Consider the following 22,488-nt stretch of genomic DNA (forward strand, 5'->3'; position numbering starts at 1 on the left):
ATACACAACACAGCTAACCACACATATACAGACAACAGAGACATGCATATACAACCAGATATCTGTATGTATATGCAGGTATCTATAAACTCACAATATATATACATTCAAAAGTCATGCTAAACCCAAACTACCACTGTCACCACTACTGCCACAACCAACACCCACTTCAATACTGAGCCTTTCTGCCAATACAAGAAACTGAGTATAATGACCAGAATACTCAGGTAGCTGAGACACAATATTCTGGGTACCCATGAAACTGTGGCACCAAGCTCACAAGACTTAGAAAATGGAGGTAAAGCATTCAGTGAAGAGAAAGTTGAAGTTCAAGGTTCAGAAAAATCACAAAGCTGAAGTACAGTCTTCACGAAACTGAAATACAATGCACAGAAAATTCTGGAACCTAATGTGTAATGTATGCCAAAGCAATGCATTGGTAATCTAAACTGGAGGTACAATGTTCTTGAAGCTCAGGTAGCTAAGGCAGAAAGAACACTAGAAAGCAGAGGCATTGTACTGCGAAAGGCAAGCAGAATGGAAAAGATCTCGAGACACTCTTAAGTAACTTAGGTAGTGGCTATCAACTGCTTGGTATCACTAAACCGAGGGTTCAAGAATAGAATTGAATAAAATGATTGTTATTATTTCTAAATTTTTTATTATTAAATTATATAGAGTTGAGAGAGAGAGAGAGAGAGAGAGAGAGAGAGAAAGCGAGAGAGAGAGAGAAAGAGAGAGAGAAAGAGAGAGAGAGAGAGAGAGAGAGAGAGAGAGAGAGAGAGAGAGAGAGAGAGAGAGAGAGAGAGAGAGAGAGAGAGAGAGAGAGCACTGGACTTGAATTGTCTTGAACAATCTTCAGTTTCATTCCTGCTACCTCCTCAGTGCAAATCACTTCTAGCATCAACTTTGCCTTTCACCGCTGTGGAAGAAAAGGTTCGAGATAAAATGTGACTCACACAAATATGAGAAGAGAAAGCTTTTGGAATCAAAGATAGCGCAACTCACTTTTACACAGTTACACTCTGCGTGCTAAACAAAAGAAATTCTTATGTAATATAATACAATATATAACATAATATATATTCTTTTACTTGTTTCAGTCATTCGATTGCATCAATTTCTCCACCAATTAATATTTACAACAGACACAGACCATTATTGGTTTCCTTAGATTCGAGATTTCGCCAAATTATATATATATATATATATATATGTATATATATATATATAAATATAATTAAGGGATCAGCAAATATTTGCTTCACCATATACCGAAGTTCAGAAATAGCAGCTAAAAAAGCTGAGAATCCCACAGATAGCATCACTGTGGGATTCTCAGCTTTTTTAGCTGCTATTTCTGAACTTCGGTATATGGTGAAGCAAATATTTGCTGATCCCTTAATTATATTTATAAATATATATGAGCTTTTAAATAAGTTCTCCACCAATAATGGTGCTTTCATACCGATGGGCTTGGTAAAAATTGTTAATTGTTAATTGATTTATTAATTAATAAATTGATAATCCTTTACCCTTTTAATTTGTAAATATATATATATATATATATATATATATATATATATATATATATATATATATAATCATAAATATACAGGGATTAGCAGAAGCCTGCTTCTCCAACATACTGAGAATTCAGAAATAGCAGTCAAAGAACTACTGATTCCAAACTACAAATTTTTTCTCTAATGGATGGCGATATCTATGGCACACACGGAACAAAAAACAGAAGAGAAGAGTAAAAGCAAACCTGCCTTTAGTTAATTGGGTACAACGTTTCACGGTTAAGAGTATGAATTCCCCTATTCCGATCTTCAGCCTCAATATTCGAATATTTCCCCTATTCCGATCTTCAGCCTCAATATTCGAATATTTCCCCTATTCCGATCTTCAGCCTCAATATTCGAGTATTGAGGCTGAAGATCGGAATAGGGGAATTCATACCCTTAACCGTGAAACGTTGTACCCAATTAACTAAAGGCAGGTTTGCTTTTACTCTTCTCTTCTGTTTTTTGTTCCGTGTGTGCCATAGATATCGCCATCCATTAGAGAAAAAATTTGTAGTTTGGAATCAGTAGTTCTTTGACTGCTATTTCTGAATTCTCAGTATGTTGGAGAAGCAGGCTTCTGCTAATCCCTGTATATTTATGATTATAAATGGTTTTACCGATAAAGGTTTTTTCATACTGAACTACTTGGCAAAATCGTTAATTATTAATTTTATTACTAATCGACGATTCCCTGCCCTCTATATCTATCTATCTATCTATCTATCTATCTATATATATATATATATATATATATATATATATATATATATATATATATATATATATGTCTTCATTAGTGTATTTAAATGATTTGCATTTGTGTTGTGCCTGTGACAAATAAACAAATCACCATCATCATCATTAGTATTATTTAGAAAATACCATATTTATCATTCCTATTTATTACATTAATGTTTAAAGGATTTTTGCATGCCAGTTATTTGTTCACTTTATTTTGCTCCTCCTCCTCATCATCATCACGATTTCTACCTCCTCCTCCCCTCTTCAACTTATATATATTCCTCTGTGTGTCTGTGTGTTGAGAGAGAGATGTGAATGGTTGTATAGGTGTTGGTAGTTTCTTTTTTTTCTTCAAGGATACTCATTTTTGCTTTGTTCTTTCGTTTATGGTGGGTAGTTGTGATGGGGGAATTAGCTGAAACAGAGACTATTATGCCTGTGTGTGTGTGTGTGTGCGTGTGTAGGAAATGCAAAGCAGAGCAGGGTAGTAGTAGAAGTAGAAAGACTATATTGGACAGAAGTGGTGTTTGCATGCATGCACGTGTGTGTGTGTGTTTGTGTGCGCGCGCGCGCGAGCATCAGTTTGAAGTCGATGTGGAAATGGGTTTCTGAATGCGTGTGTGTGTATGTGTGAGAGAGGGAGGGCAAGGGGGGGGGAGTGGCAGCTCGTGTGGGTGGAGAAGAAAGCAGTAGGCCATTTCAGTGTTGTTAGTTGCCCCACCCCCAATCACCCCCACCACTACTTGGGTTGTGTAGGAGGAAGTGTGGGTAAGAAATTGTAGCCGAGAACGGTACATTTTAACCTGTAGGTGGTAACTTCTAACAACTGCAGGAGAAATTGTGGGTAGGAAAACTATGGTAGCAACATAGGGAATCTTTAAAACCTCTAGGCAGGAACTGCTACTTCAATGGAGAGGGCTGTTGCAGAGTGAAGCATATTTTAATCTTACTTTTTTTTGCCTCTAGATAGCCCAACTATCTCTGTAAGAGGCATATCTGAGACAAAAAAAAAAAAAGGTATATGTGGAGCAGAAGATGTGGGTGTAGTGATAAAGGGTGTTTATGTGTATGAATGTGTTATACAGTGTGTGTGTATGTGTGTGTGTGTGTATGGGTATGTATATATGCATGGTGTTTGGTAGAAAGACAGAGAGATAAAGAAGGAGCGTCGTTAGGTAGCTGAGTACCTCTGTAGAAGGAATGTGTGGCAACTGTCACAGACTCTGCCCGGCCTTGCAGACGAAGGCAGTGGCATCTTGTTGTCTGAGCACTCGTTACAGAAGATGAAGCCACAGTTTCGACAGTGATGCTGTAATGAGAACAAGAAATAGGTATGAGAACAAATAAACAAAACAAATACAAAAAGATAAAAAATATATGCAAATCAACAGTTATAATGCTCACATTATTATTCTTGTTTCAGTCATTTGACTGCGGCCATGCTGGAGCACTGCCTTTAGTCGAGCAAATCAACCTCGGGACTTATTCTTTGTAAGCCAAATACTTATTTTATCGGTTCTTTTGCCGAACCGCTAAGTGACGGAGACATAAACACACCAGCATCGGTTGTCAAGCAATGCTAGGGGGACAATCACAGACACACACACACATATATATATATACATATATACAACGGGCTTCTTTCAGTTTCCGTCTACCAAATCCACTCACAAGGCATTGGTTGGCCCGAGGTTATAGAAGAAGACACTTGCCCAAGATGCCACGCAGTGGGACTGAACCCGGAACCATGTGGTTGGTAAGCAAGCTACTTACCACACAGCCACTCCTGCGCCAACAACATTCACATTTTTATTGTAGCAATTATCATTAACATTATTGTTATTATCATCAATGTAGGATAAAATTCAGAATCCTAGCAACCAGTAATGATCTGCATTAGCAACAATTAGTCCAGAGGTGAATTTCATAAATTCAGTTGCTCTACAGACTATGGAAAGTAACATCTGGGTTCTTTCCTTTCATCTGAGAGCAAAAAAGAGAAAGTGTTGTTGTCATATTGGGCTCATCTCATGGCTACTGAACTCATAGAATTTTCCTATCATCTATAGGATTGCTGTCATCACTTTTCTCTTTGTTGCTGTTCTTATCACTGTTGTCATTTTACATCTAGATTTCATACTGGCATAGGTTAGATGAGTTGCTATGATATTGCTTACATGGTTCAGAAGATCACATCTTGCTCTTGTTTTTCATTTTTTCTTGGCTTCTATGGTTTAACAACCCTTCCTAACACCGATCACTTTACACAGTGTACTGGACGTTTTTTGGTGGCACCATCAAGATAAAAGCTCCTCTCAACCTTATAGTGTACAGAATATCCTGGGTTCATTTTCTTGTGGCACTGGAGCTAGAGGGGGTAACCATGACCTCCATACACTTAAATCATCTGTGCAAGTTCACCAACCTCTTTACAGAATGAGAGGCACGAGTGAAAAAGGCATGAATGACAGTGATAAGAAGGATGTGTGATAGGCATACTAAATATTCCAAGACAGATACATATATTCAAAGCAATGGGACTAAGTGGATAGAGTGATGACACAGAGCAACATGACTCAGCAGAGAGAGTGATAATATTAACTTAGAGTATGTGGTTGAAAGGACACAAAAGTTCAATGGCAGACAGAATGAAGTGAGGGGATCCTTGGTAGTCCAGGAGGGGAGGGTGAATATAGGGTGTACTGGGTGCAACAGGCTTGATATAATCTCCTATACACAGACTTTGAGACTGCGGAGAGCTTGTGCAATGAGGGTGGTAGCAATGGTGGAAGGGGGATAGAAGTAGGTTGGTCCTGTATTGATTAATGATATTTTGGATCATCAATCTCATTCCTATTTATATATCGTCATCACCATTGTTATGGTTATTCATTTAACATATCAATGTTTATATGAATACATATGCATGCACTGGTGGAAGGAAGTTATCCTCAGATCAAAGACCTGGCCTAAATGCTTGCAACAGAGAGGACTCTACTAAAGGCGCTGAATGACCAGGCAGTCAAGTTAAACTGAGCAATTCAGTACCTGAGTAGGTAATGTTGGGTGAGTTTAGTCATATCACTATCATTGTATTAAATTGAAGGTACTGAACACTTTTACGTGGTACCAGCAGAAGAGGTTGGGGAAACTGGAAAGGGAAAGTGGGGAAGCATTTTGATAAACAATGTAAGAAGAAGTTGTATTAGAAGGATGCAAAAACATAGCTAGGTTCTAAAGTTAGAGGGAGTGAGTACATAAAATAAAAAGGTGTTCAGACACATACCAAACAATTTCAAACTCCTTTCTCTTATATGATGTAAAATATTTCATTAGTTCTAATAAGACTCATCAAGCCAAGTGAAATGATAGTTGTGGCTGATGCTGATGTCACGTAACTGGCATGAAAAAAGTACCCATTACACTCTTGAAGTGGTTGGCATTAGGAAGGCCATCCAGCTGCAGAAACCATGCCAAACCAGACTGGAACTTAGTGCAGCTTTCCAGCTTACCAGTTTCAGTCAAACCATCTAACCCATGCCAGCATGGAAAGTAGACATTAAATGATGATGATGATGTATTCTACATTCATTCATTTCATGTTTCAGTAACAATGTCATTATATACGAAACTTACAATATCTGATATAGGTATCTGAAGAGTTAAAAAGAAATGTTAAAAAGACACCAATTTTGAAAAATGTGTTCTGAGAGAGGAGTCATTTTCTTTGTTCCCCTATTAGCTGTGCCACTGGAAGGATGGTCTACAGAGGTTAATGGTAAGTTACTAGAACATCAAGTGTTTAATAAAGGTTATATTTTGAGTTAATACATTTCACTCATTAATTCCTAGTAACTATGGTGTTGGCAAGCTGGTAGAATTGGTAGCATGGTAGACAAAATGCTTAGCAGCATTTCATTTGTCCTTATGTTCTGAGTTCTGATTCTGCCAAGGTCAACTTTACGTTTTATCCTTTCAAGGTTGATAAAATAAGTACCAGTGAAAAACTGGGGGTCGATGTAACAGACCCTAACCCTCCCCCAAATTTCAGGCTTTGTGCCTATAGTAGGAAAGAATTATGGCGCTCAGTTGAAAAAACAAACAGGTCAATGACCTCTGCTTCTGTTATGACATGTTTTCAGCACATTATAAGGATCCAGTGCTTTCAATGGTGACCAAATGTCATTTAAGGGAATAACAGGGATTTCATTAATTAGTAACAACAACAACAACATACCTTTCTCCGTGAGACTGAGAACTGCTTAGAACACTGTTTACACTGCTTGCTGTCCCGATCACTAGCCCACTGGGCCTCCCGAAGAGCTGACTGAGCTTCTTTCATGTCTTCCATTTTTAGTTTCGACCTATCATGTACACAAAGCAGATATTGTAGCATGGTTCAAAAAACAACAACATTTAAAGATAAATGGTGACCTAACAATGTTGAAATCAGTGGGAATCAGATTAGAAAGAAAAAATCTAAATTGTGTGTTAAACTGTTGGGAAGTGACGTATTAACTGTTATTTCTGACAAAAATGTTTCATCCACAAAAACTACCAGTTTCTACCGCATTGCTAGGCCCACTAACATTATTTTTGCTTTAGTCTCAAATATTTAGTTGTAAATTTGGGCAAAGTGCCAAGCAGCTAAGTCGTTTTCCTGAGTATTCTGAGATTTTTTTTTATATCAACATTCTGAAATAGTTTGACTTAGAACTTTGAGCTGAGACTATTTTACGTTTTTATACAAAGGAAGGAAGGCATTTTGACAAAATTTACATTTTGTGTTTCAACCTGATAAAAAGTAAGCAAGTAGTTGGCATTTTTATTCTTAGAAAATTATTTTCCCAATCTTTCCTTAAGACTATAAATAAAAGACGATTCCATATATATATATATATAAATTGAAATTAATCAAAGGACAAACTAAGTATGTTTACCTGCTGGAAATAACAGTCAAAACTCTTATTTAAATCGCCCAAAATACACTGATGACAACTACAGAAATCAACCAAAAGCAGATCACCAGGTTATTATCGTTTTTTAAAATAGTCACACCAGATAGTAACAAAATTAATATCTTAGCAAATTAATTTTTTGAGAATTATTTTTTCTCGTGAATTATTTGCTCTTGTATCAAGAGCATATATATATATATATATATATATATACAGTAAAGGAAAGTAGGGGAAATTCTCCAATTTTGGTTTTACTTAGAATATGTGTGTGTGTATGTATGCATGTATGTTTGTATGTATATATATATATATATATATATATATATATGTATAGATACATACATAGAGAGAGAGATTGATGGGTGGACAGACATATAAATATAAAATAAAAGAAAATCAACTAAATTCCTCTAAAATTTTCAATTTAAAAAATAGCATTAAAACTAGGAATTTGAGGTGATGGTGTATGTAATGAATGGTCATGGAAGTGGTGGAGATGGATGTGTCTATAATAATGCATGATGTGAGCATGTAAGTGTGTGATGGTAGCAAGGTGTGTCAGACAATGTATGATGGTGGTGGTGGTGGTGATGGTCGTTTAGCTCCAGTTCAACCTTGATTGAGGAGACCTATGATCAAATGGGTTCTATGCATGATCCTCCCGTCTTTATAGAGATCAGGTTTTCTTTATTTAATAGTTTGAAATAAAGAGATGAAAGTATATGTAACAATCTATGGAAGTGTTTCTCAACCATTTTACCATTGCGTAACCCTTAAAATAAATTACATGTCTCAAGGAACCCCTGCACAAAAGAAATTATACACCATATCTTTCTCAAATATTTTTCATTGTAGTTCACATGGTAAATATCATATATATATATATATATATCTATATAGGGTGTCCATAAATTACAGATATCATTAAATATATGCTCAATGGTTGTTATATTTTTTTGATAACATAACGGGTTAGATAGGATGATGCCGATATTACAATAACCAATATGTTGTGCATGAATAGTAATATTACAATCAAGAAATTAGCATTAGCTTATTTCACTTTCTCTTGCTGAACCCCAAGGAACCTTTTGTGGAACTCTAGAGTTCTGGGGAACCCCAGTTGAGAAATGCTGATCTATGGTGTTGCTAGTGTGGTGACAGTAGTAATAATAGAATTTCCAAAAGGGGTCTTTCCTAGCAAGTTGCTTAGTGACCTCACAAGTGATGGTGCCACAAAAAAGTACCTAGTACACTCTGTTAAGTGGTTGCTTTTAGGAAAGGCATCCAGCCACAAAAACCTTGCCAAAGCAGACATTGATACCCAATACATCCTGCTGGTTTATTGGATCCTGATAAACTACTTAATCCATACCAGCATGGAATATGAAAACTAAGTGATGATGATGATGATGATGGTCTTATTAACATATGTGCTTGTTGAGTCACAGCTTTGTCTGACAGAAGCAGGCTCAACAGCAGAGAAGCTAAAATGTTACATCACAAGACGCAGTGGGTTTGAAAGAGAGAAAAATGTTGGATCATCAACAGCTGAAAATTTATGAACAGAGAATTATTTAACCAACACACTTGCGAGGACCTTAGAGATGATAATACAAAGATCATCCAAGGCGAACATTCACCTTGCTCTGATTACTTGCTCTGGAAGAGAAAAGTTCCATATTTGTTCCAGGATGGTAGCCACAACATCAAGATAATCAATAGAAACTGGTGAGCGAGTGATGGCTTTTGTTAGTAGGAAACAGAATCATCATCATTATTATTTATTCAAAGTCCATCTTCCATGCATGCATAGGTAGGATAGTCGTCAGGAGCCAGCCAGGTAGGAAATTACTCCAGGCTATTGTGTCTGTTTTTGCAGGATATTTATGGCTGGATGCCCTTCCTAACACAAACCACTCCAGAGTGGACTGAGAGCTTTTTACATGGTACCAGCACAGGTAGGGTCAATTTTGGCATGATTTTTACATGATTTTTACAGCTGGATTTCCTTCCAAATGCTAACTATTTCACAGTGTGAACTGGATGCTTTTTATGTGGCACCAGCGCTGGCAGGGTCACCAAGTAACTTACAAGACAAGGAATTTGAGAGGAAGGAGGGGGCATTGGAAGAGGGGATCTTGTGTCAGATGATGAAAGGTTAGAGTGTGACAGAGAGACAGAGAGGGAGAAACAGGTAGGCGTCTTGCTATAATGGAAAGTGAAAGTACACTGTGTGTGATAGTGTGCTGTGAAATGATGTATAGACTTAGACCTGTGCTGAGTCCTTGGATTCATAAAGATGGAGTTTAACCTGGTTTTCATGGTGTATATGTGATTGAGATGACAACACAGGATACTGGTCTATCACTGAGATGATGTATGAGATAATTCTGACAAAAGACCTTCATTTGTCATTGAAAAGACACAAAAGCACCCCAACTGCTTTCTATTTCATCTCAACTTCACTTTTGTTTTCATCTCAAATATTCACTTGCAAATTCAGAACTTCTTTCAAACTAATAAAAGGTCAGATTTGAAGGAGATTTAGTTCCTATTTTTAGCAGATCTAACAACCATATTAAAGCACATTAATTGGCTCATTGCAAAGTGGTGTTGTGTAATGATGTGGCATAACAGTAGTTGAGATGGTAGTGGTGGCGATGGTGGTAGAAGTGGTTTAGTGGTACAATGATGTAATAATCGACAGCAAGTGATTTGGGCATGGTGGTGATAATATGCAATAAAAACATGGAGAGTTGGTGGTGAGGTGGTATCCTTATGTGGGACAAGCAGTGACAACAATGGCGGTAGCATTGACAGTCCTGGTGATGCGGGGTGAAATGTTTATTGCAGAAGGCAGACAAAGAAATTTCAGTCATCCAGAATGTAATTTGTTAATATGTGACGCAAGAGCGAATTTGAATTTAGGCAGTTCCATGGTCATATGACCACAGTCAATCTGAAGAAAACATACTTGAAGCTTTCTCATTTGAATGATTTAAAATTAGAACAATATTAAGATTTTGCCAATCTTTATTTTAATTACAGGAGTGGTAAATTTATTTTAATTACAATATTGTTGGTGAAGAAGGCACAGCATCTGTGGTGTTGTGAAGAAGACACAGCATCTGTGGTGTTCTAACAAAACAACAGAAGATATTTTATTGTGTGTAAAAGTTAGTGAGCATATAAATGTTATATTATTTTGTGTGTGTGCATAATGTACATAATCATTTAACATCCATCTTCTATGCTGATACACACACACACACCTAACAATGTATATTAACATAAATGCAAATAAAAATATGTATATATGAGTATGAATGTATGTGTGTATGAATGTGTAAGGGATAATATATATATATATATATATATATATATATATATATATGTGTGTGTGTGTGTGTGTGTGTGTGTGTGTATACACACTTATACATCCATACAGACACACCAGGCATAAAAAGAGAAAGTAATTAGTTACAGACAATATATTTTTGCAATGTATTCAGAAATTATATGGACAAGCAGATATGTCCTGATGGGCGAAAACCTCTCTGCTAGTTGGTGTTGTTTAGTACCAAGTCATGCCTGATTATGCAAACCAATACTAAAGGGTATTCCAGCTATCATGATCCCATCTTTTTTTTTTTAAACATCATATATCCTCTTTTATGAAAAATTTGGCTGTTATTTCTAACAGATAAAGTTACCACGTTAAACGATAGACAAAAGATGAGGAACTCATCCAATTTACGGATGGAATTTATCTGAATTCAAGTTAGATACAGTTCACTGATGAAGCCTCTAAAATCCTATATGAAAAGACATTTGTTATTTTTCTCAACACATATGCCATCCCCACAGATTCTTCTACATTTGCAAGTAGCCTGGGGATATTAAATAGCTTTCCATATGAGATGCAGAGTTTCCTTCATTGGCTTAAGTTAGCTTCTAGAAAAACTGTTGCTACAGCAATTGTCATTGCCACTGTGTATAATGTTGATGTACTTTGGAAGAGATGGAACATTTAAAAAAAATCTGAGGCCATCTTTTCTTATACAACTCTTGATGAATTGGACTAAACAGGATAAAAGGACAAACAACAAAAGAATGAGCTATCTCCTAGTTGCTGCTATTCTTGTTTAATCCCAGATCATCCTTGCTCAAAGATATTTCAACCATGCCAGTACCGCCTGACTGGCCTTCGTAGGATTTTCGAGCGAGATCGTTGCCAGTGCCCCTGGACTGGCTCTTGTGCGGGTGGCACATAAAATACACCAGTTTGAGCGTGACCGTTGCCAGTACCGCCTGACTGGCCTTCGTAGGATTTTTTGAGCGAGATCGTTGCCAGTGCCCCTGGACTGGCTCTTGTGCAGGTGGCACATAAAATACACAATTTCGAGCGTGGCAGTTGCCAGTATCGCCTGACTGGCCTTCGTGCAGGTGACACGTAAAAGCACCTACTACACTCTCTGAGTGGTTGGCGCTAGGAAGGGCATCCAGCTGTAGAAACTCTGCCAAATCAGATTGGAGCCTGGTGTTGCCATCCGGTTTCACCAGTCCTCAGTCAAATCGTCCAACCCATGCTAGCATGGAAAGCGGACGTTAAACGATGATGATGATGATGACTATCCCATCTTTTATTTAAATGTAATGGATTTATGATATTATCCTGGGTATGTTTCTTTCTTTTAAGGGTATGAGCACTAGTGTAAATGGGGAGGGCAGTAGGGACAGCCCTTGTGGGTCTGCTGTAGGTAATGTGTGTTTTTTTTTTTTGTGGTGTCAGGGGGCAGCAAATGGAAGGGCTCCCTGGGCGGCACACACTCTGGCTATGCTAGTGGGTATGAGTTAAGAGAGATATGGTTGCCACTTTTAGCAAGTTGAGTAACTATAAAGGAAGTCTCTGTGCCACCTTTTTTTAAAATTTAACTGTTTGTCATTCCATTTTATTTAGTTCATTTTCTCAAACTTAAAATTTTGTTGGTTTTTCAGAGATGTAATTATCTATGGTAAAGCTTTTCATGATATTTCAATGTATTGCTAAAGCCAATTCCTTGAGTTTGTTAAATGCTGATTTTTTTTTTTTTTTTATGACTGAAAGAAAACCAATAATAATAAGCTCAAGGAATTGTTAAACTTCTATGTTTTCTTCTTAAATGACAACAAAGATTCAGTGATATTTATGTCCTTCTTGGTCTGGATGTCAATAGCAGAAACATATGCAGGCTCTACCTTCCCTAAGAGATTCTTTGGTAATCTTTGATCTGTAAACTTGCTTTAGAACTTTCTTTAGTAGTGATCAAAGAGGTTTGCTAAGTAAAATATTTTGCCATTGAGATAATATATCTAACACACCACTGCTGGAGAGAGAAAAGTTCAGTCCAAAATGTTAGATTTTTTTTCTTCTTCATAGCAAAATAATTTATTCTTTTTAAAGAGCTTTTTATACTTACTAGTTGGCAATTCAGCCTATCATTAGTTTCTTCAAACTCTACCGTTTCACTTAGCTGAAGGAAGTTTAATTTGCAGGAAATCATTAGATATTGTAGGAACAACCAATGTTGTCAGTCACATAGTTACAAAATTTTTACTTGTTTCAAATGTCACCATTGTCTTATCTATAATGATCTGTCTGACCTCACCAGCAATTTGGAACTATTTTAGTTTCACAGCGAATTTGGAAAGCAGAAGACAATAAGAGATGTTCAGTTTGACACTAAAGGTTATATTGATCCACTTTGTTAAAGGAAGCGGTATAAGTTATTTGTTTGTTAGTATAATTTATGAATAAACACTGAACTTAAGAAGCTTCAATGTGTATAACTCAAACATTAGCAATGAAGAGTTATGTTCCTTCGTCTTTGCTACCTACACTTAGCATCAGTGGAGAAATTTACTTCATAAACACATGGCTTTATGTTCAGTCCTACAGCTTAGCACATTGGGCAGCTATCTTCTACTATATCTGCAGGATGCTGATTGATGCCTGAAAGTGAATCTGGTCAATGGAAACAGTTGTTAGACCAGTGTGTGTGTGTGTACGTGTGCATGCACACACAAATTTTGACATACCATGCCTTTGCTTGAGAGAAATGGTTTGTGATGATTGCATTGCTTCTTGATATTGCAACTAATCACTTTGCACTTTCAAAGATCTATAGATTAAAGTATCCTTTACTTCAAAAACAGTTAAAAGCATTTGGCTGTGAAAATCTGGCCTGAAATATTATACCCATTGAACCTATGCCAGCATGAAAAAAATGGGCATTAAATGAATGCATATATATATCATCATCATCATCGTTGTTGTTTAACATCCGCTTTCCATGCTAGCATGGGTTGGACGATTTGACTGAGGACTGGTGAACCAGATGGCTGCACCAGGGTCCAATCTGATTTGGCAGAGTTTCTACAGCTGGATGCCCTTCCTAACGCCAACCACTCAGAGAGTGTAGAGGGTGCTTTTATGTGCCACCGGCACGAAGGCCAGTCAGGAGGTACTGGCAACGGCCACGCTCGAAATTGTGTATTTTATGTGCCACCCGCACAAGAGCCAGTCCAGGGGCACTGGCAACGATCTCGCTCGAAAGTCCTTACACATGCCGCGGGCACAAGTGCCAGAAAGGTGACGCTGGGCACAGGTGCCATCACAATTTCGCTTTCGCTTGCCCCAAATAAGTCTTCACAAGCTGAGTTTCGTGTCCAATGAAGGAGACGACGTTGGCATGGGTGCCAGTCGTCAAATTTAACTCGATTTCGAGATATATATATATATATATATATATATATATATATATATATATATATATATAAAATGTATGTATGTGTGTATGAGTGTGCACGTGTGTGTGTGATAACTTAATGGTGCAACAAATACAGATCACTAAAATAAGTTCCAACTTAAATACATATACATATATATATATATATACATATATATATATATATATATACATACTTATATATATACATATATATATATATATATATATACATACATATATATATATATATATATACATACATATATATATATATACATACATATATATATATATACATACATATATACATACATATATATATATATATATATACATACATATATATATATATATATATACATACATATATACATACATATATATATATACATTATACATATATATTCATACATGTATATAGACATACATATATATTCTTGTAGGTTCTTCTATTTGAAGAACCTACAAGAATAGGTGCAAGCGCTAATATTTATAAAACATGTGACATATTAATATAAATCTGTAAATGAACAACCATCTTGATATCTGAGTACCTTATTATTTATATATATATATATATATATATATATATATGAATGATGGGCTTCTTTCCGTCTCCATCTACTAAATCCACTCTCAAGGCTTTGGTTAGCCCGAGGCTATAGTAAAAGACACTTGTCCAAGGTCCCACACAGTAGGACTGAACCTGGAACCATGTGGTTGGGAAGGAAGCTTCTTACCACACAGCTACTCCTATATATACACATTCATACTTATGTTAATGACCTCAGTATATTACTGGTACATGTTTCATCCACCTAGTTGACTCGATTTTGATTTGAGTTCAGGAAAATGAGTTACAGAGCTAAAAGTAAATGCATCAAACCATTTAGTTTTGGCAACCTACTGAAATAAAGAAAAAAATTAGCAGACAAAATAGTTGAAAACCTGCAAGTTGAAGTCATAAAGCAGAGATCTGAATTGATAAGAGAAATATGTACAGATTACTCACTGGCTTAAATGTGTTCCAAGTTCTGCTAAAGTTACTTCTTGTTCTTCAACTGTCTGCTGAAGGTGTAAATGGGATCTCTCAAGGCAAGAATATCCCTGTGCAGACAAAAACAAAAGAAAGAAAAAAAGTCGAGTCAGTAAGCCTCTATGCAAATGCTTGACATGCTAGAAATAGTAACCAAACCTAATGTTTCTCTAAAGGAAGGACACTTTGTAAAATATAACTTTACATGTTCTGCATCTGGGAAATAAAACAGGATGGTTATAGCAGAAACGCTTTTAATCAGAGGATTGCTTAATCAAATGTGACCTAGGGCTAAATGACAGCATCAGTCAAGCCTTGTCATTGGTGCTTGGTCAGCTAGAAATGGCAGTTAAATCTTAATCAAATAACACCTTACAATAGTAATTCTCAATCTGACCAGCTCATGTTTATGTTCACCTCACTCTCCTCCCACACTCTTATAACCTTATCCACCACCCTTCCTGATTCATCTGTATCCACACTCTTCTACACATCTCTTAGACATGCTGCTAAGAAGGCATGCTCTGGTATCGCATCATCACTGTATTTACCTTTGTTTAGATTCCACCAATCTTCCCCTATCCACCCATGTAAAATGCAAGGTAGCCATGAATCTTCTCCACAAAGAGTAAACCAGTCCCTGCTTCCCCATCATATTTTAATCCTCAATACCTGTTAATGCTTTAGCATTTAAACCAGCTATGTCTCGTCCAAATATTCTACCTATTCAAAACCAGCCAGATCCAGCCCCTTACAGTTATCTTACAATATCATCATCATCATTGTTTAATGTCTGCTTTCCATGCTGGCATGGGTTGGACAGTTTGACTGAGGACTGGCAAGCCAGGAGGCTGCACCAGGAGGCTGCACCAGGCTCCATCTGATCTGGCAAGGTTTCTACAGCTGGATACCCTTCCTAATGCCAACCACTCTGAGAGTGTAGTGGGTGCTTTTTACATGCCACTGGCACTGGAGCCAGTCAGGTGGCACTGGCATGGGTTGAACAGTTTATCAAAGAACTAGCAAACTGGAGAGCAGCACCAAGTTCCAGTCTGATTTGGTTTGGTTTCTATGGCTGGATGCTGTTCCTAACACCAACCACTCCATAGATTGGACTAGGTGCTTTTAATGTGGCACTGGCATGTGTGTGTATATCTTATTTCTTTATTGCCTACAAAGGGCTAAACATAGAGGGGACAAACAAGAACAGACAAATGGATTAAGTTGATTACATCGACCCCAGTGCATAACAATTTGCTTTACAATTTGCAAACACCTTTGCTTGAGTAAAGTGGTTTCTCTGTATTTATTTCCTATTGGAGCCCTTTATAGACAAAAGAAATAAGTAAAATAGGAAAGCAAAAGGAGAGAGAAGATAAAGTCAAAAGAAGACCCCTCCACTACACCTCTCTCACCAAGAAAAGAGGAAGAATATGGAGCAGATCATCATCATCATCCACTTTTCTATGCTTGCATGGGTCAGATTGATTTTATTGGAGTAGATTTTCTCAGATATTCTTCCTATCACCAATCCTTACTTTTTCTAAGCAAGGTAATATTTCTCCATGACATTGCTTGTACAGCAGTGATGTGACAATAATTATATAACCTGTTGTGTGATGTCAAAACAACACACACACACACACACACACATGTATGTATGTATGTATGTATGTATGTGTGTGTGTGTGTGTGTGTGTGTGTGTGTGTGTGTGTGTATGTACACATTGTACAATATGTGTACATGTGTATGCATGCATATATGTATGTGTGGGGACATGGAAATACTTGGGTTGGTGTACAGGTGTGTGGTTGGCCCAATGGGAGTAGAAGGCCCCACTGTTGTTGTTATCCCACTGTTGTTGTTACTCCATTGTTGTTGTTACCCCACTGCTGATGCACAGGCATCATTTGAAAAAAAAAAAGACCTATCTCAAAAATGGCTGGTCGTAGCCTTCACATATGTGAGACTTTCAATCAGGTGACGGCAATACTCAAACATGAACTTGCAGTCATCAAATATGTATGTATACACAATGGGCTCCTCTCATTTTCATCGCCAAATCTTTTCACAAAGCTTTGGTTGGCCTGGGGTTATTGTAGAAGACACTTGCCCAAGGTAACATGCAGTGCAACTGAACCTAGAACCATCTGGTTAGGAAGCAAACTTCTTACCACAGAGCCAAGTCAAATGAAGAGTAGGAAGAAGAAAAAGACAAGCTAATAATGGACAGAAGATGGGGATACAATGTAACAATAGGAATTGAACATTAATCCTATTAACTCGACCTCCATCTTGAATTCAGATGAGCTAAAAAATAACAAAAAACAACCCTTTTCTCAGTTTCTTCTGTCTAACAAATAGAAACAAAATTCCTAGATTACAAACAATAAATTGTTGCTATTATGTTAAACTGTTGTATGTCCAAATGTGTTTTTTTTTTCAATATTTATTTTTGCTTGCAATAGCCGGTTCTTTTGGTCAAACTGTCGTATCTCCAGCTGCTTCAGATGTCAAGATATCAAAAATTGTCAAAGTGAAGTACAACAGTTTTGCTATGGAATGGCAAAACTATCTTTTCATTGTCTTAAAAAGCAACGTTTTGGACATACGACACTTTTGAATAATAGCAATGAAATAAAATGAAATAGAATGAAAATGTTTTTAATACTTTTTGAATTTCTTTCATTTGCTGTAACTCCATCTGTACCAGTGTAACATTATGTCGTTCTTGCTCAAGCGTCTTCTGCAATGTTCCTCTCCATTCCCTCTCAATTCGTAAGTCTGTTTCCAGCGCCGACCTACAAAAGAATAACCAAGTATAGAATAAAAAAAAAACCAAAAGAACAATTAAAACTAGAGGCATGGAGTTGACATTTGGAAGACAATAGTAAAATGGTAATGATAATAATAATGATGATGATAAAAAGATAGTCATGTTGTGATGATGGTGGATTTTCTAAGAGCATTCATCAAAAATGAAATGAGATAACATTTAACTGGGTTTTTTTTGTTTTCCATCAGAGCAGTTCAGTCAGACTGCTGAGGTTTTGCTTGGTTGTATGGCAATAAATACAATACAGATTACCAAACCTTAACTGGATTTGAACTTATGCCCTTTGTTTTGCATTAAACAATAAATAATTACTTTTACCTCAAAGGAAAAAAAAAAGGAACTCTTCTTATAGTCTGAAAGAAGGGAGAGCGGGTAAAAATTATGATGACAGTTGAATGATAAAAAGAATAAAAATGAAGTTATTAAGGTTGTATCAAAAGTAATGCAAAAGTGGGCATAACTTTTTTATTAACTAACACAGATCATTCATATTACACATGTTGATAGAATAACTCGTTCCTCTATCAGAATTCTTATTTCCGTTTTTCTTCATTGCAGGCAAATAATGGTTTCCAAGCAGAAGCAACATACCTTTCATTGTGTTCTTGGTAAATGGGAGAGGAACAGGGGCAGATTGTTGAACTCGCATGAAAGGTTAACGGTTGTTCACGCAGATGACACCATTGACAAGAGCAATGTGTACAAATAGATGAAGATGTTTATAGAAGGGGAAACCAACAATGAAGACAAACCACACAGTGGGAGACCATCTACTGCAACTGCTGATACAAACCACCAATGAGTGGACAAACTGATTTGCAGAGAAAGATGAGTCACAACCTGTGAGCTTGCTGCACAACTGGTCTGTGATCACAATGCATTACAGATGATGATGGAAAACTTAAGGCATCAGAAAATGTGTGTAAAGTGGGTATCTCGGCAGATGATACTGATTTGAAGGAGAGAAGTGTAGAAGTCTCTTCTGATCTACTGGAAATATTTGAAGGACATGTTTTCTTTATATTTTATCTGATCTGGTGACAGGAGATTAAACTTTATGATCTGGAAATAAAAACATGGTCCTTGGAATAGCACCATACCTTCAAGGTCTCAGAGGGTCAAAAGCCAATTGTCAGTATGAAAAGTGATGGTATCAGTTTTTTTTTGTGGTGGGGATAACAAAGGTATCATTCTCTTTGATTTTTGGAAATGAACAGTGATATACAGAGATATTCAGAGACTTATAAGAATCTGAAAACAATTCACATTCACTATCTTTAACATCAAATCAGGTAACTGGCAAATTGAGCTGGTCAGTCATCTCCCATATATGTATAGCTTGTATCTGGAGCCAATTAATTCTCACCTGTTCAGGAACAATAATTTGATGGCACAGAAGAGGTGAAAGTAGCTATGAAGAAGTGGATACAACAGTGCAAATGCATTGCTTCTGACAGAGACAATGCAGAGTAGTGCCTTTGTAGGGAGGAAGACTTGCTCTGCTAACCTGCACAACATGAATGGCCAAACATAAGTTAATAAAAAGTTACGCTCTCTTTTGCATTACTTTTGGGTTCAACCGTTGTATATGAAATAAAATAGCTATAGATGAGAAATGAAACCGAGTCACAGATTTTCCTCCACTAGCAAGTAGCCAATCATTCTACAGTTATCGCTAAACAAAACTGGAAACTATACAGGAGGATTCTTTCAGTCAAAATTCTTGTTTTTCAAGCTCTGCTGAGCAATGATTAGCTGAGCTTCAAATGAAGTGTAGACACATACTCATGACCGAATTACCAAGTTGCTTGCTATTCAAGTTGATCCATTGATTCTTAGTGATAATTGCAATATCATTCACAGGATAATATCAACAACGATATCATTGTGATTGTGTCAATTGGTTTTAAAATGCATCATTAGAAAATAATAATAATATTTATATATATATATATGCGTATAGATATATGCATGTATGTGTGCATGATTATATGAATATAATATCAATGTGTGTGAGTGCGTGGATTATACGTTTGCATGTATAAGCATGCTCGCATTCACATTCGTACTTAGGAGTTGTGCCTGTGCATATTTCTATGAATATATATCTATAGAGTCTGAATTAAATGTAAATACACATACACACACATACTACTATATATGTATAATTTGTGTGAATATATGAATAATATTTCAGCTGGTTACAATAATGTTCCATCTCAGGCCTACATCTTACCCTCTCCATAATTCTCGCCCCCAGCATCAAACTGTGTATATCTGGTTTAGAAAGTTCTCAACAGATGGCAAAACAAAACTATAAGAATTACAACAATGAATTTATACATACATGTGTTATGTAAATGAGAAAGAAAGAGGGGAGATAGACAAAAGGAGAGAAAGAGCAGGTAGTATGGATGTGCAAAACAGTATGTGAAATGAATGTCCTTATGTATGAATGTAAAGATACATACATTTATGTTGATGTGTGTATATGCTTTTGCATCTATACGAACATATTTATACACCTATATATGAGACAATTTTCTTTACCTACAAATTCTTAGAGAAATAATAAACATACATACATACATATACATATGGACATGTGCACACTAATGTTGCTGTGCTTATTAACAAGCATAAACATATAGGAGGCCATGTAAGTCAGTGTGTGTGTGAAAAGAAGAAAGAGAGAAATAGGAAAAAGTTTCAAAAGATTGGACAATTATAGGTTAAATGACCCACACAATGAATAATTATAGAAGGATCAGACTCTCACAATGCGTAATTATTGAGTGAGCTGACCGATGCAATTTCCATTACTGGAGTTGCTGGTCGACATAATGAGAGGGCCAACACAGTATACAATGGGCTTCTGTATAATACTGGGGATACAAAAGGTGTGACTAGCTTGTGATGGCAGAGATCAATTCAAATGTTCTCACTTCCAACTCTATGAAACTACCATTGCCATGAGCCAATGAGGAAATCTCTAGATGGCTGCTCAATGTACAAGAAATAGCAGCTAAATCTCTCTCAAATCACAGTATACCTTCTTTGATAAGTCAAGGAGGTTATTACTTCCAGTTCTATGAAATCAAGCCAATGAGGAAGTTTCTACATGGCTGCCCAAGGTGCTAGAAACAGCAACTAAACTTCTTTCAAATCACAGCATATTTTTTTTTTGATAAGTAAAGGAAGTTCTTACTTCCAACTCTACAATACCACCATTGCCATAAGCCAAAGAGAAAGTATCTACATGGCTGCCCAAGGTGCTAGAAATAGCAGCTAAATCTCTCTCAAATCACAGCATACCTTCTTTGATAAGTAAAGGAGGTCATTATTTCCAATTCCACGAAACCATCATTATCATGAGCCAATGAAGAAGTCTCTACATGGCTGTCCAATGTGCCAGAAATAGCAGCTAAATATCTCACACATCACAGCCTACTTTCCTTGATAATTAAAGGATGCAGCAGATAATGTAGGTAGAACTACATACCTTTTAAAAGACAAGATGGAGGTCATGGTTAGAGTGCCTTGGAACATAGGCCAATTTAATAATCAAGGGTGATTTACAATCTCCTACACTGTTTCTATCCACCAGAAAAGCAGCTCCATCATCATCATAACATCACCATCAGCAACAACACTGCCACCTCATTAAGACAAAGCCATCAACATGATCCAGTATTATGAACATCACTTTCCAAGCATCACTTACACTAACAACATCATCGTCACTACTACCAGAAACACCACCACTACAACTAACATTGCTACTACTACCACAGTACCTCTATTACCAACACTACAACCACCATCACTATCAACATCACTATGGCCCAAACCACCACTAGTAGCACCGTATCACTACTATTAATACTACTACTACCACCACTACAGCACAACTGCTGCAAACATTACCACCACTTTACTAACAATAATAAAAATGGGAGAACAAAGAAGCCTCAATGTGGTAGTTCAACTTGCAAGAAATAACACTGAAATTCCCTCAAATCACACTAGCCTCAGGTCAGATTTGACTGGTATGCTCAGTCAAATCTGACAGGGGTTAACCTTCTAGCATTTGAACAGGCCATATCCGAACCAAATAGTCTACCTATTTGCTGTTCAAACTAACCAGATCCAGCCTCTTACACCTATTCTATGATGTCGTTCTAAAAAATTATTATCACAGCATTGAAATTTTAAAACCACAAGATAATGCATGATTAATTTGAAACAAATCAAATAAATAAGCATTACATTCTACAAAATAATCTGAATGCCAAAGAGTTAAACTACAACAAAAAGTAACAAATCAATCAACGAGCCAACAAAAGAGCCACTACATAGTTACTAGATCTGTTAGAAATGGCAACTAAATCTCCCTCAGCTTAAAAAAAGGACAATTTAGATCAGTAATTCTCATCCAGGATTCACATGACCCTTGGGGATCAATATAAGATTTAGTTGTTAAAATTTATGAGCAATAAATTAGCTATACTTCTACAATACACAAAATATTTTTACAATTTATTTATATAATTCCTAATAATATTTAGTTAT

General features: G+C 36.5%; 1 protein-coding gene across 19 annotated transcripts in view; it reads right to left on the reverse strand.

Moving 5' to 3' along the window:
• Positions 1-644: 644 nt before the first annotated feature.
• Positions 645-22,488, reverse strand: part of LOC106868839 (RUN and FYVE domain-containing protein 2) — a 247,450-nt gene continuing 225,606 nt past the window's right edge. For 8 of the 19 annotated variants that reach the window (XM_089355727.1, XM_089355722.1, XM_089355725.1 and 5 more), the window contains 6 exons: positions 17,752-17,881; positions 15,056-15,150; positions 10,346-10,411; positions 6,550-6,676; positions 3,500-3,621; positions 645-922 (listed from right to left, as the gene is read on the reverse strand). In XM_089355727.1, coding sequence (XP_089211853.1) covers positions 904-922; positions 3,500-3,621; positions 6,550-6,676; positions 10,346-10,411; positions 15,056-15,150; positions 17,752-17,881 — 559 coding nt within the window. In that variant the 3' untranslated portion in view covers positions 645-903. Of the gene's footprint in view, positions 923-2,649; positions 3,622-6,549; positions 6,677-10,345; positions 10,412-15,055; positions 15,151-17,751; positions 17,882-22,488 lie in introns of those variants that run through there. The other 11 variants (XM_089355734.1, XM_089355739.1, XM_014914266.3 and 8 more) reach the window with 2 other exon arrangements.

Source organism: Octopus bimaculoides, chromosome 7 (genome assembly GCF_046866305.1).
Source record: "Octopus bimaculoides isolate indiv1 chromosome 7, ASM4686630v1, whole genome shotgun sequence".
Classification (NCBI taxonomy): Eukaryota; Metazoa; Mollusca; class Cephalopoda; order Octopoda; family Octopodidae; genus Octopus; species Octopus bimaculoides.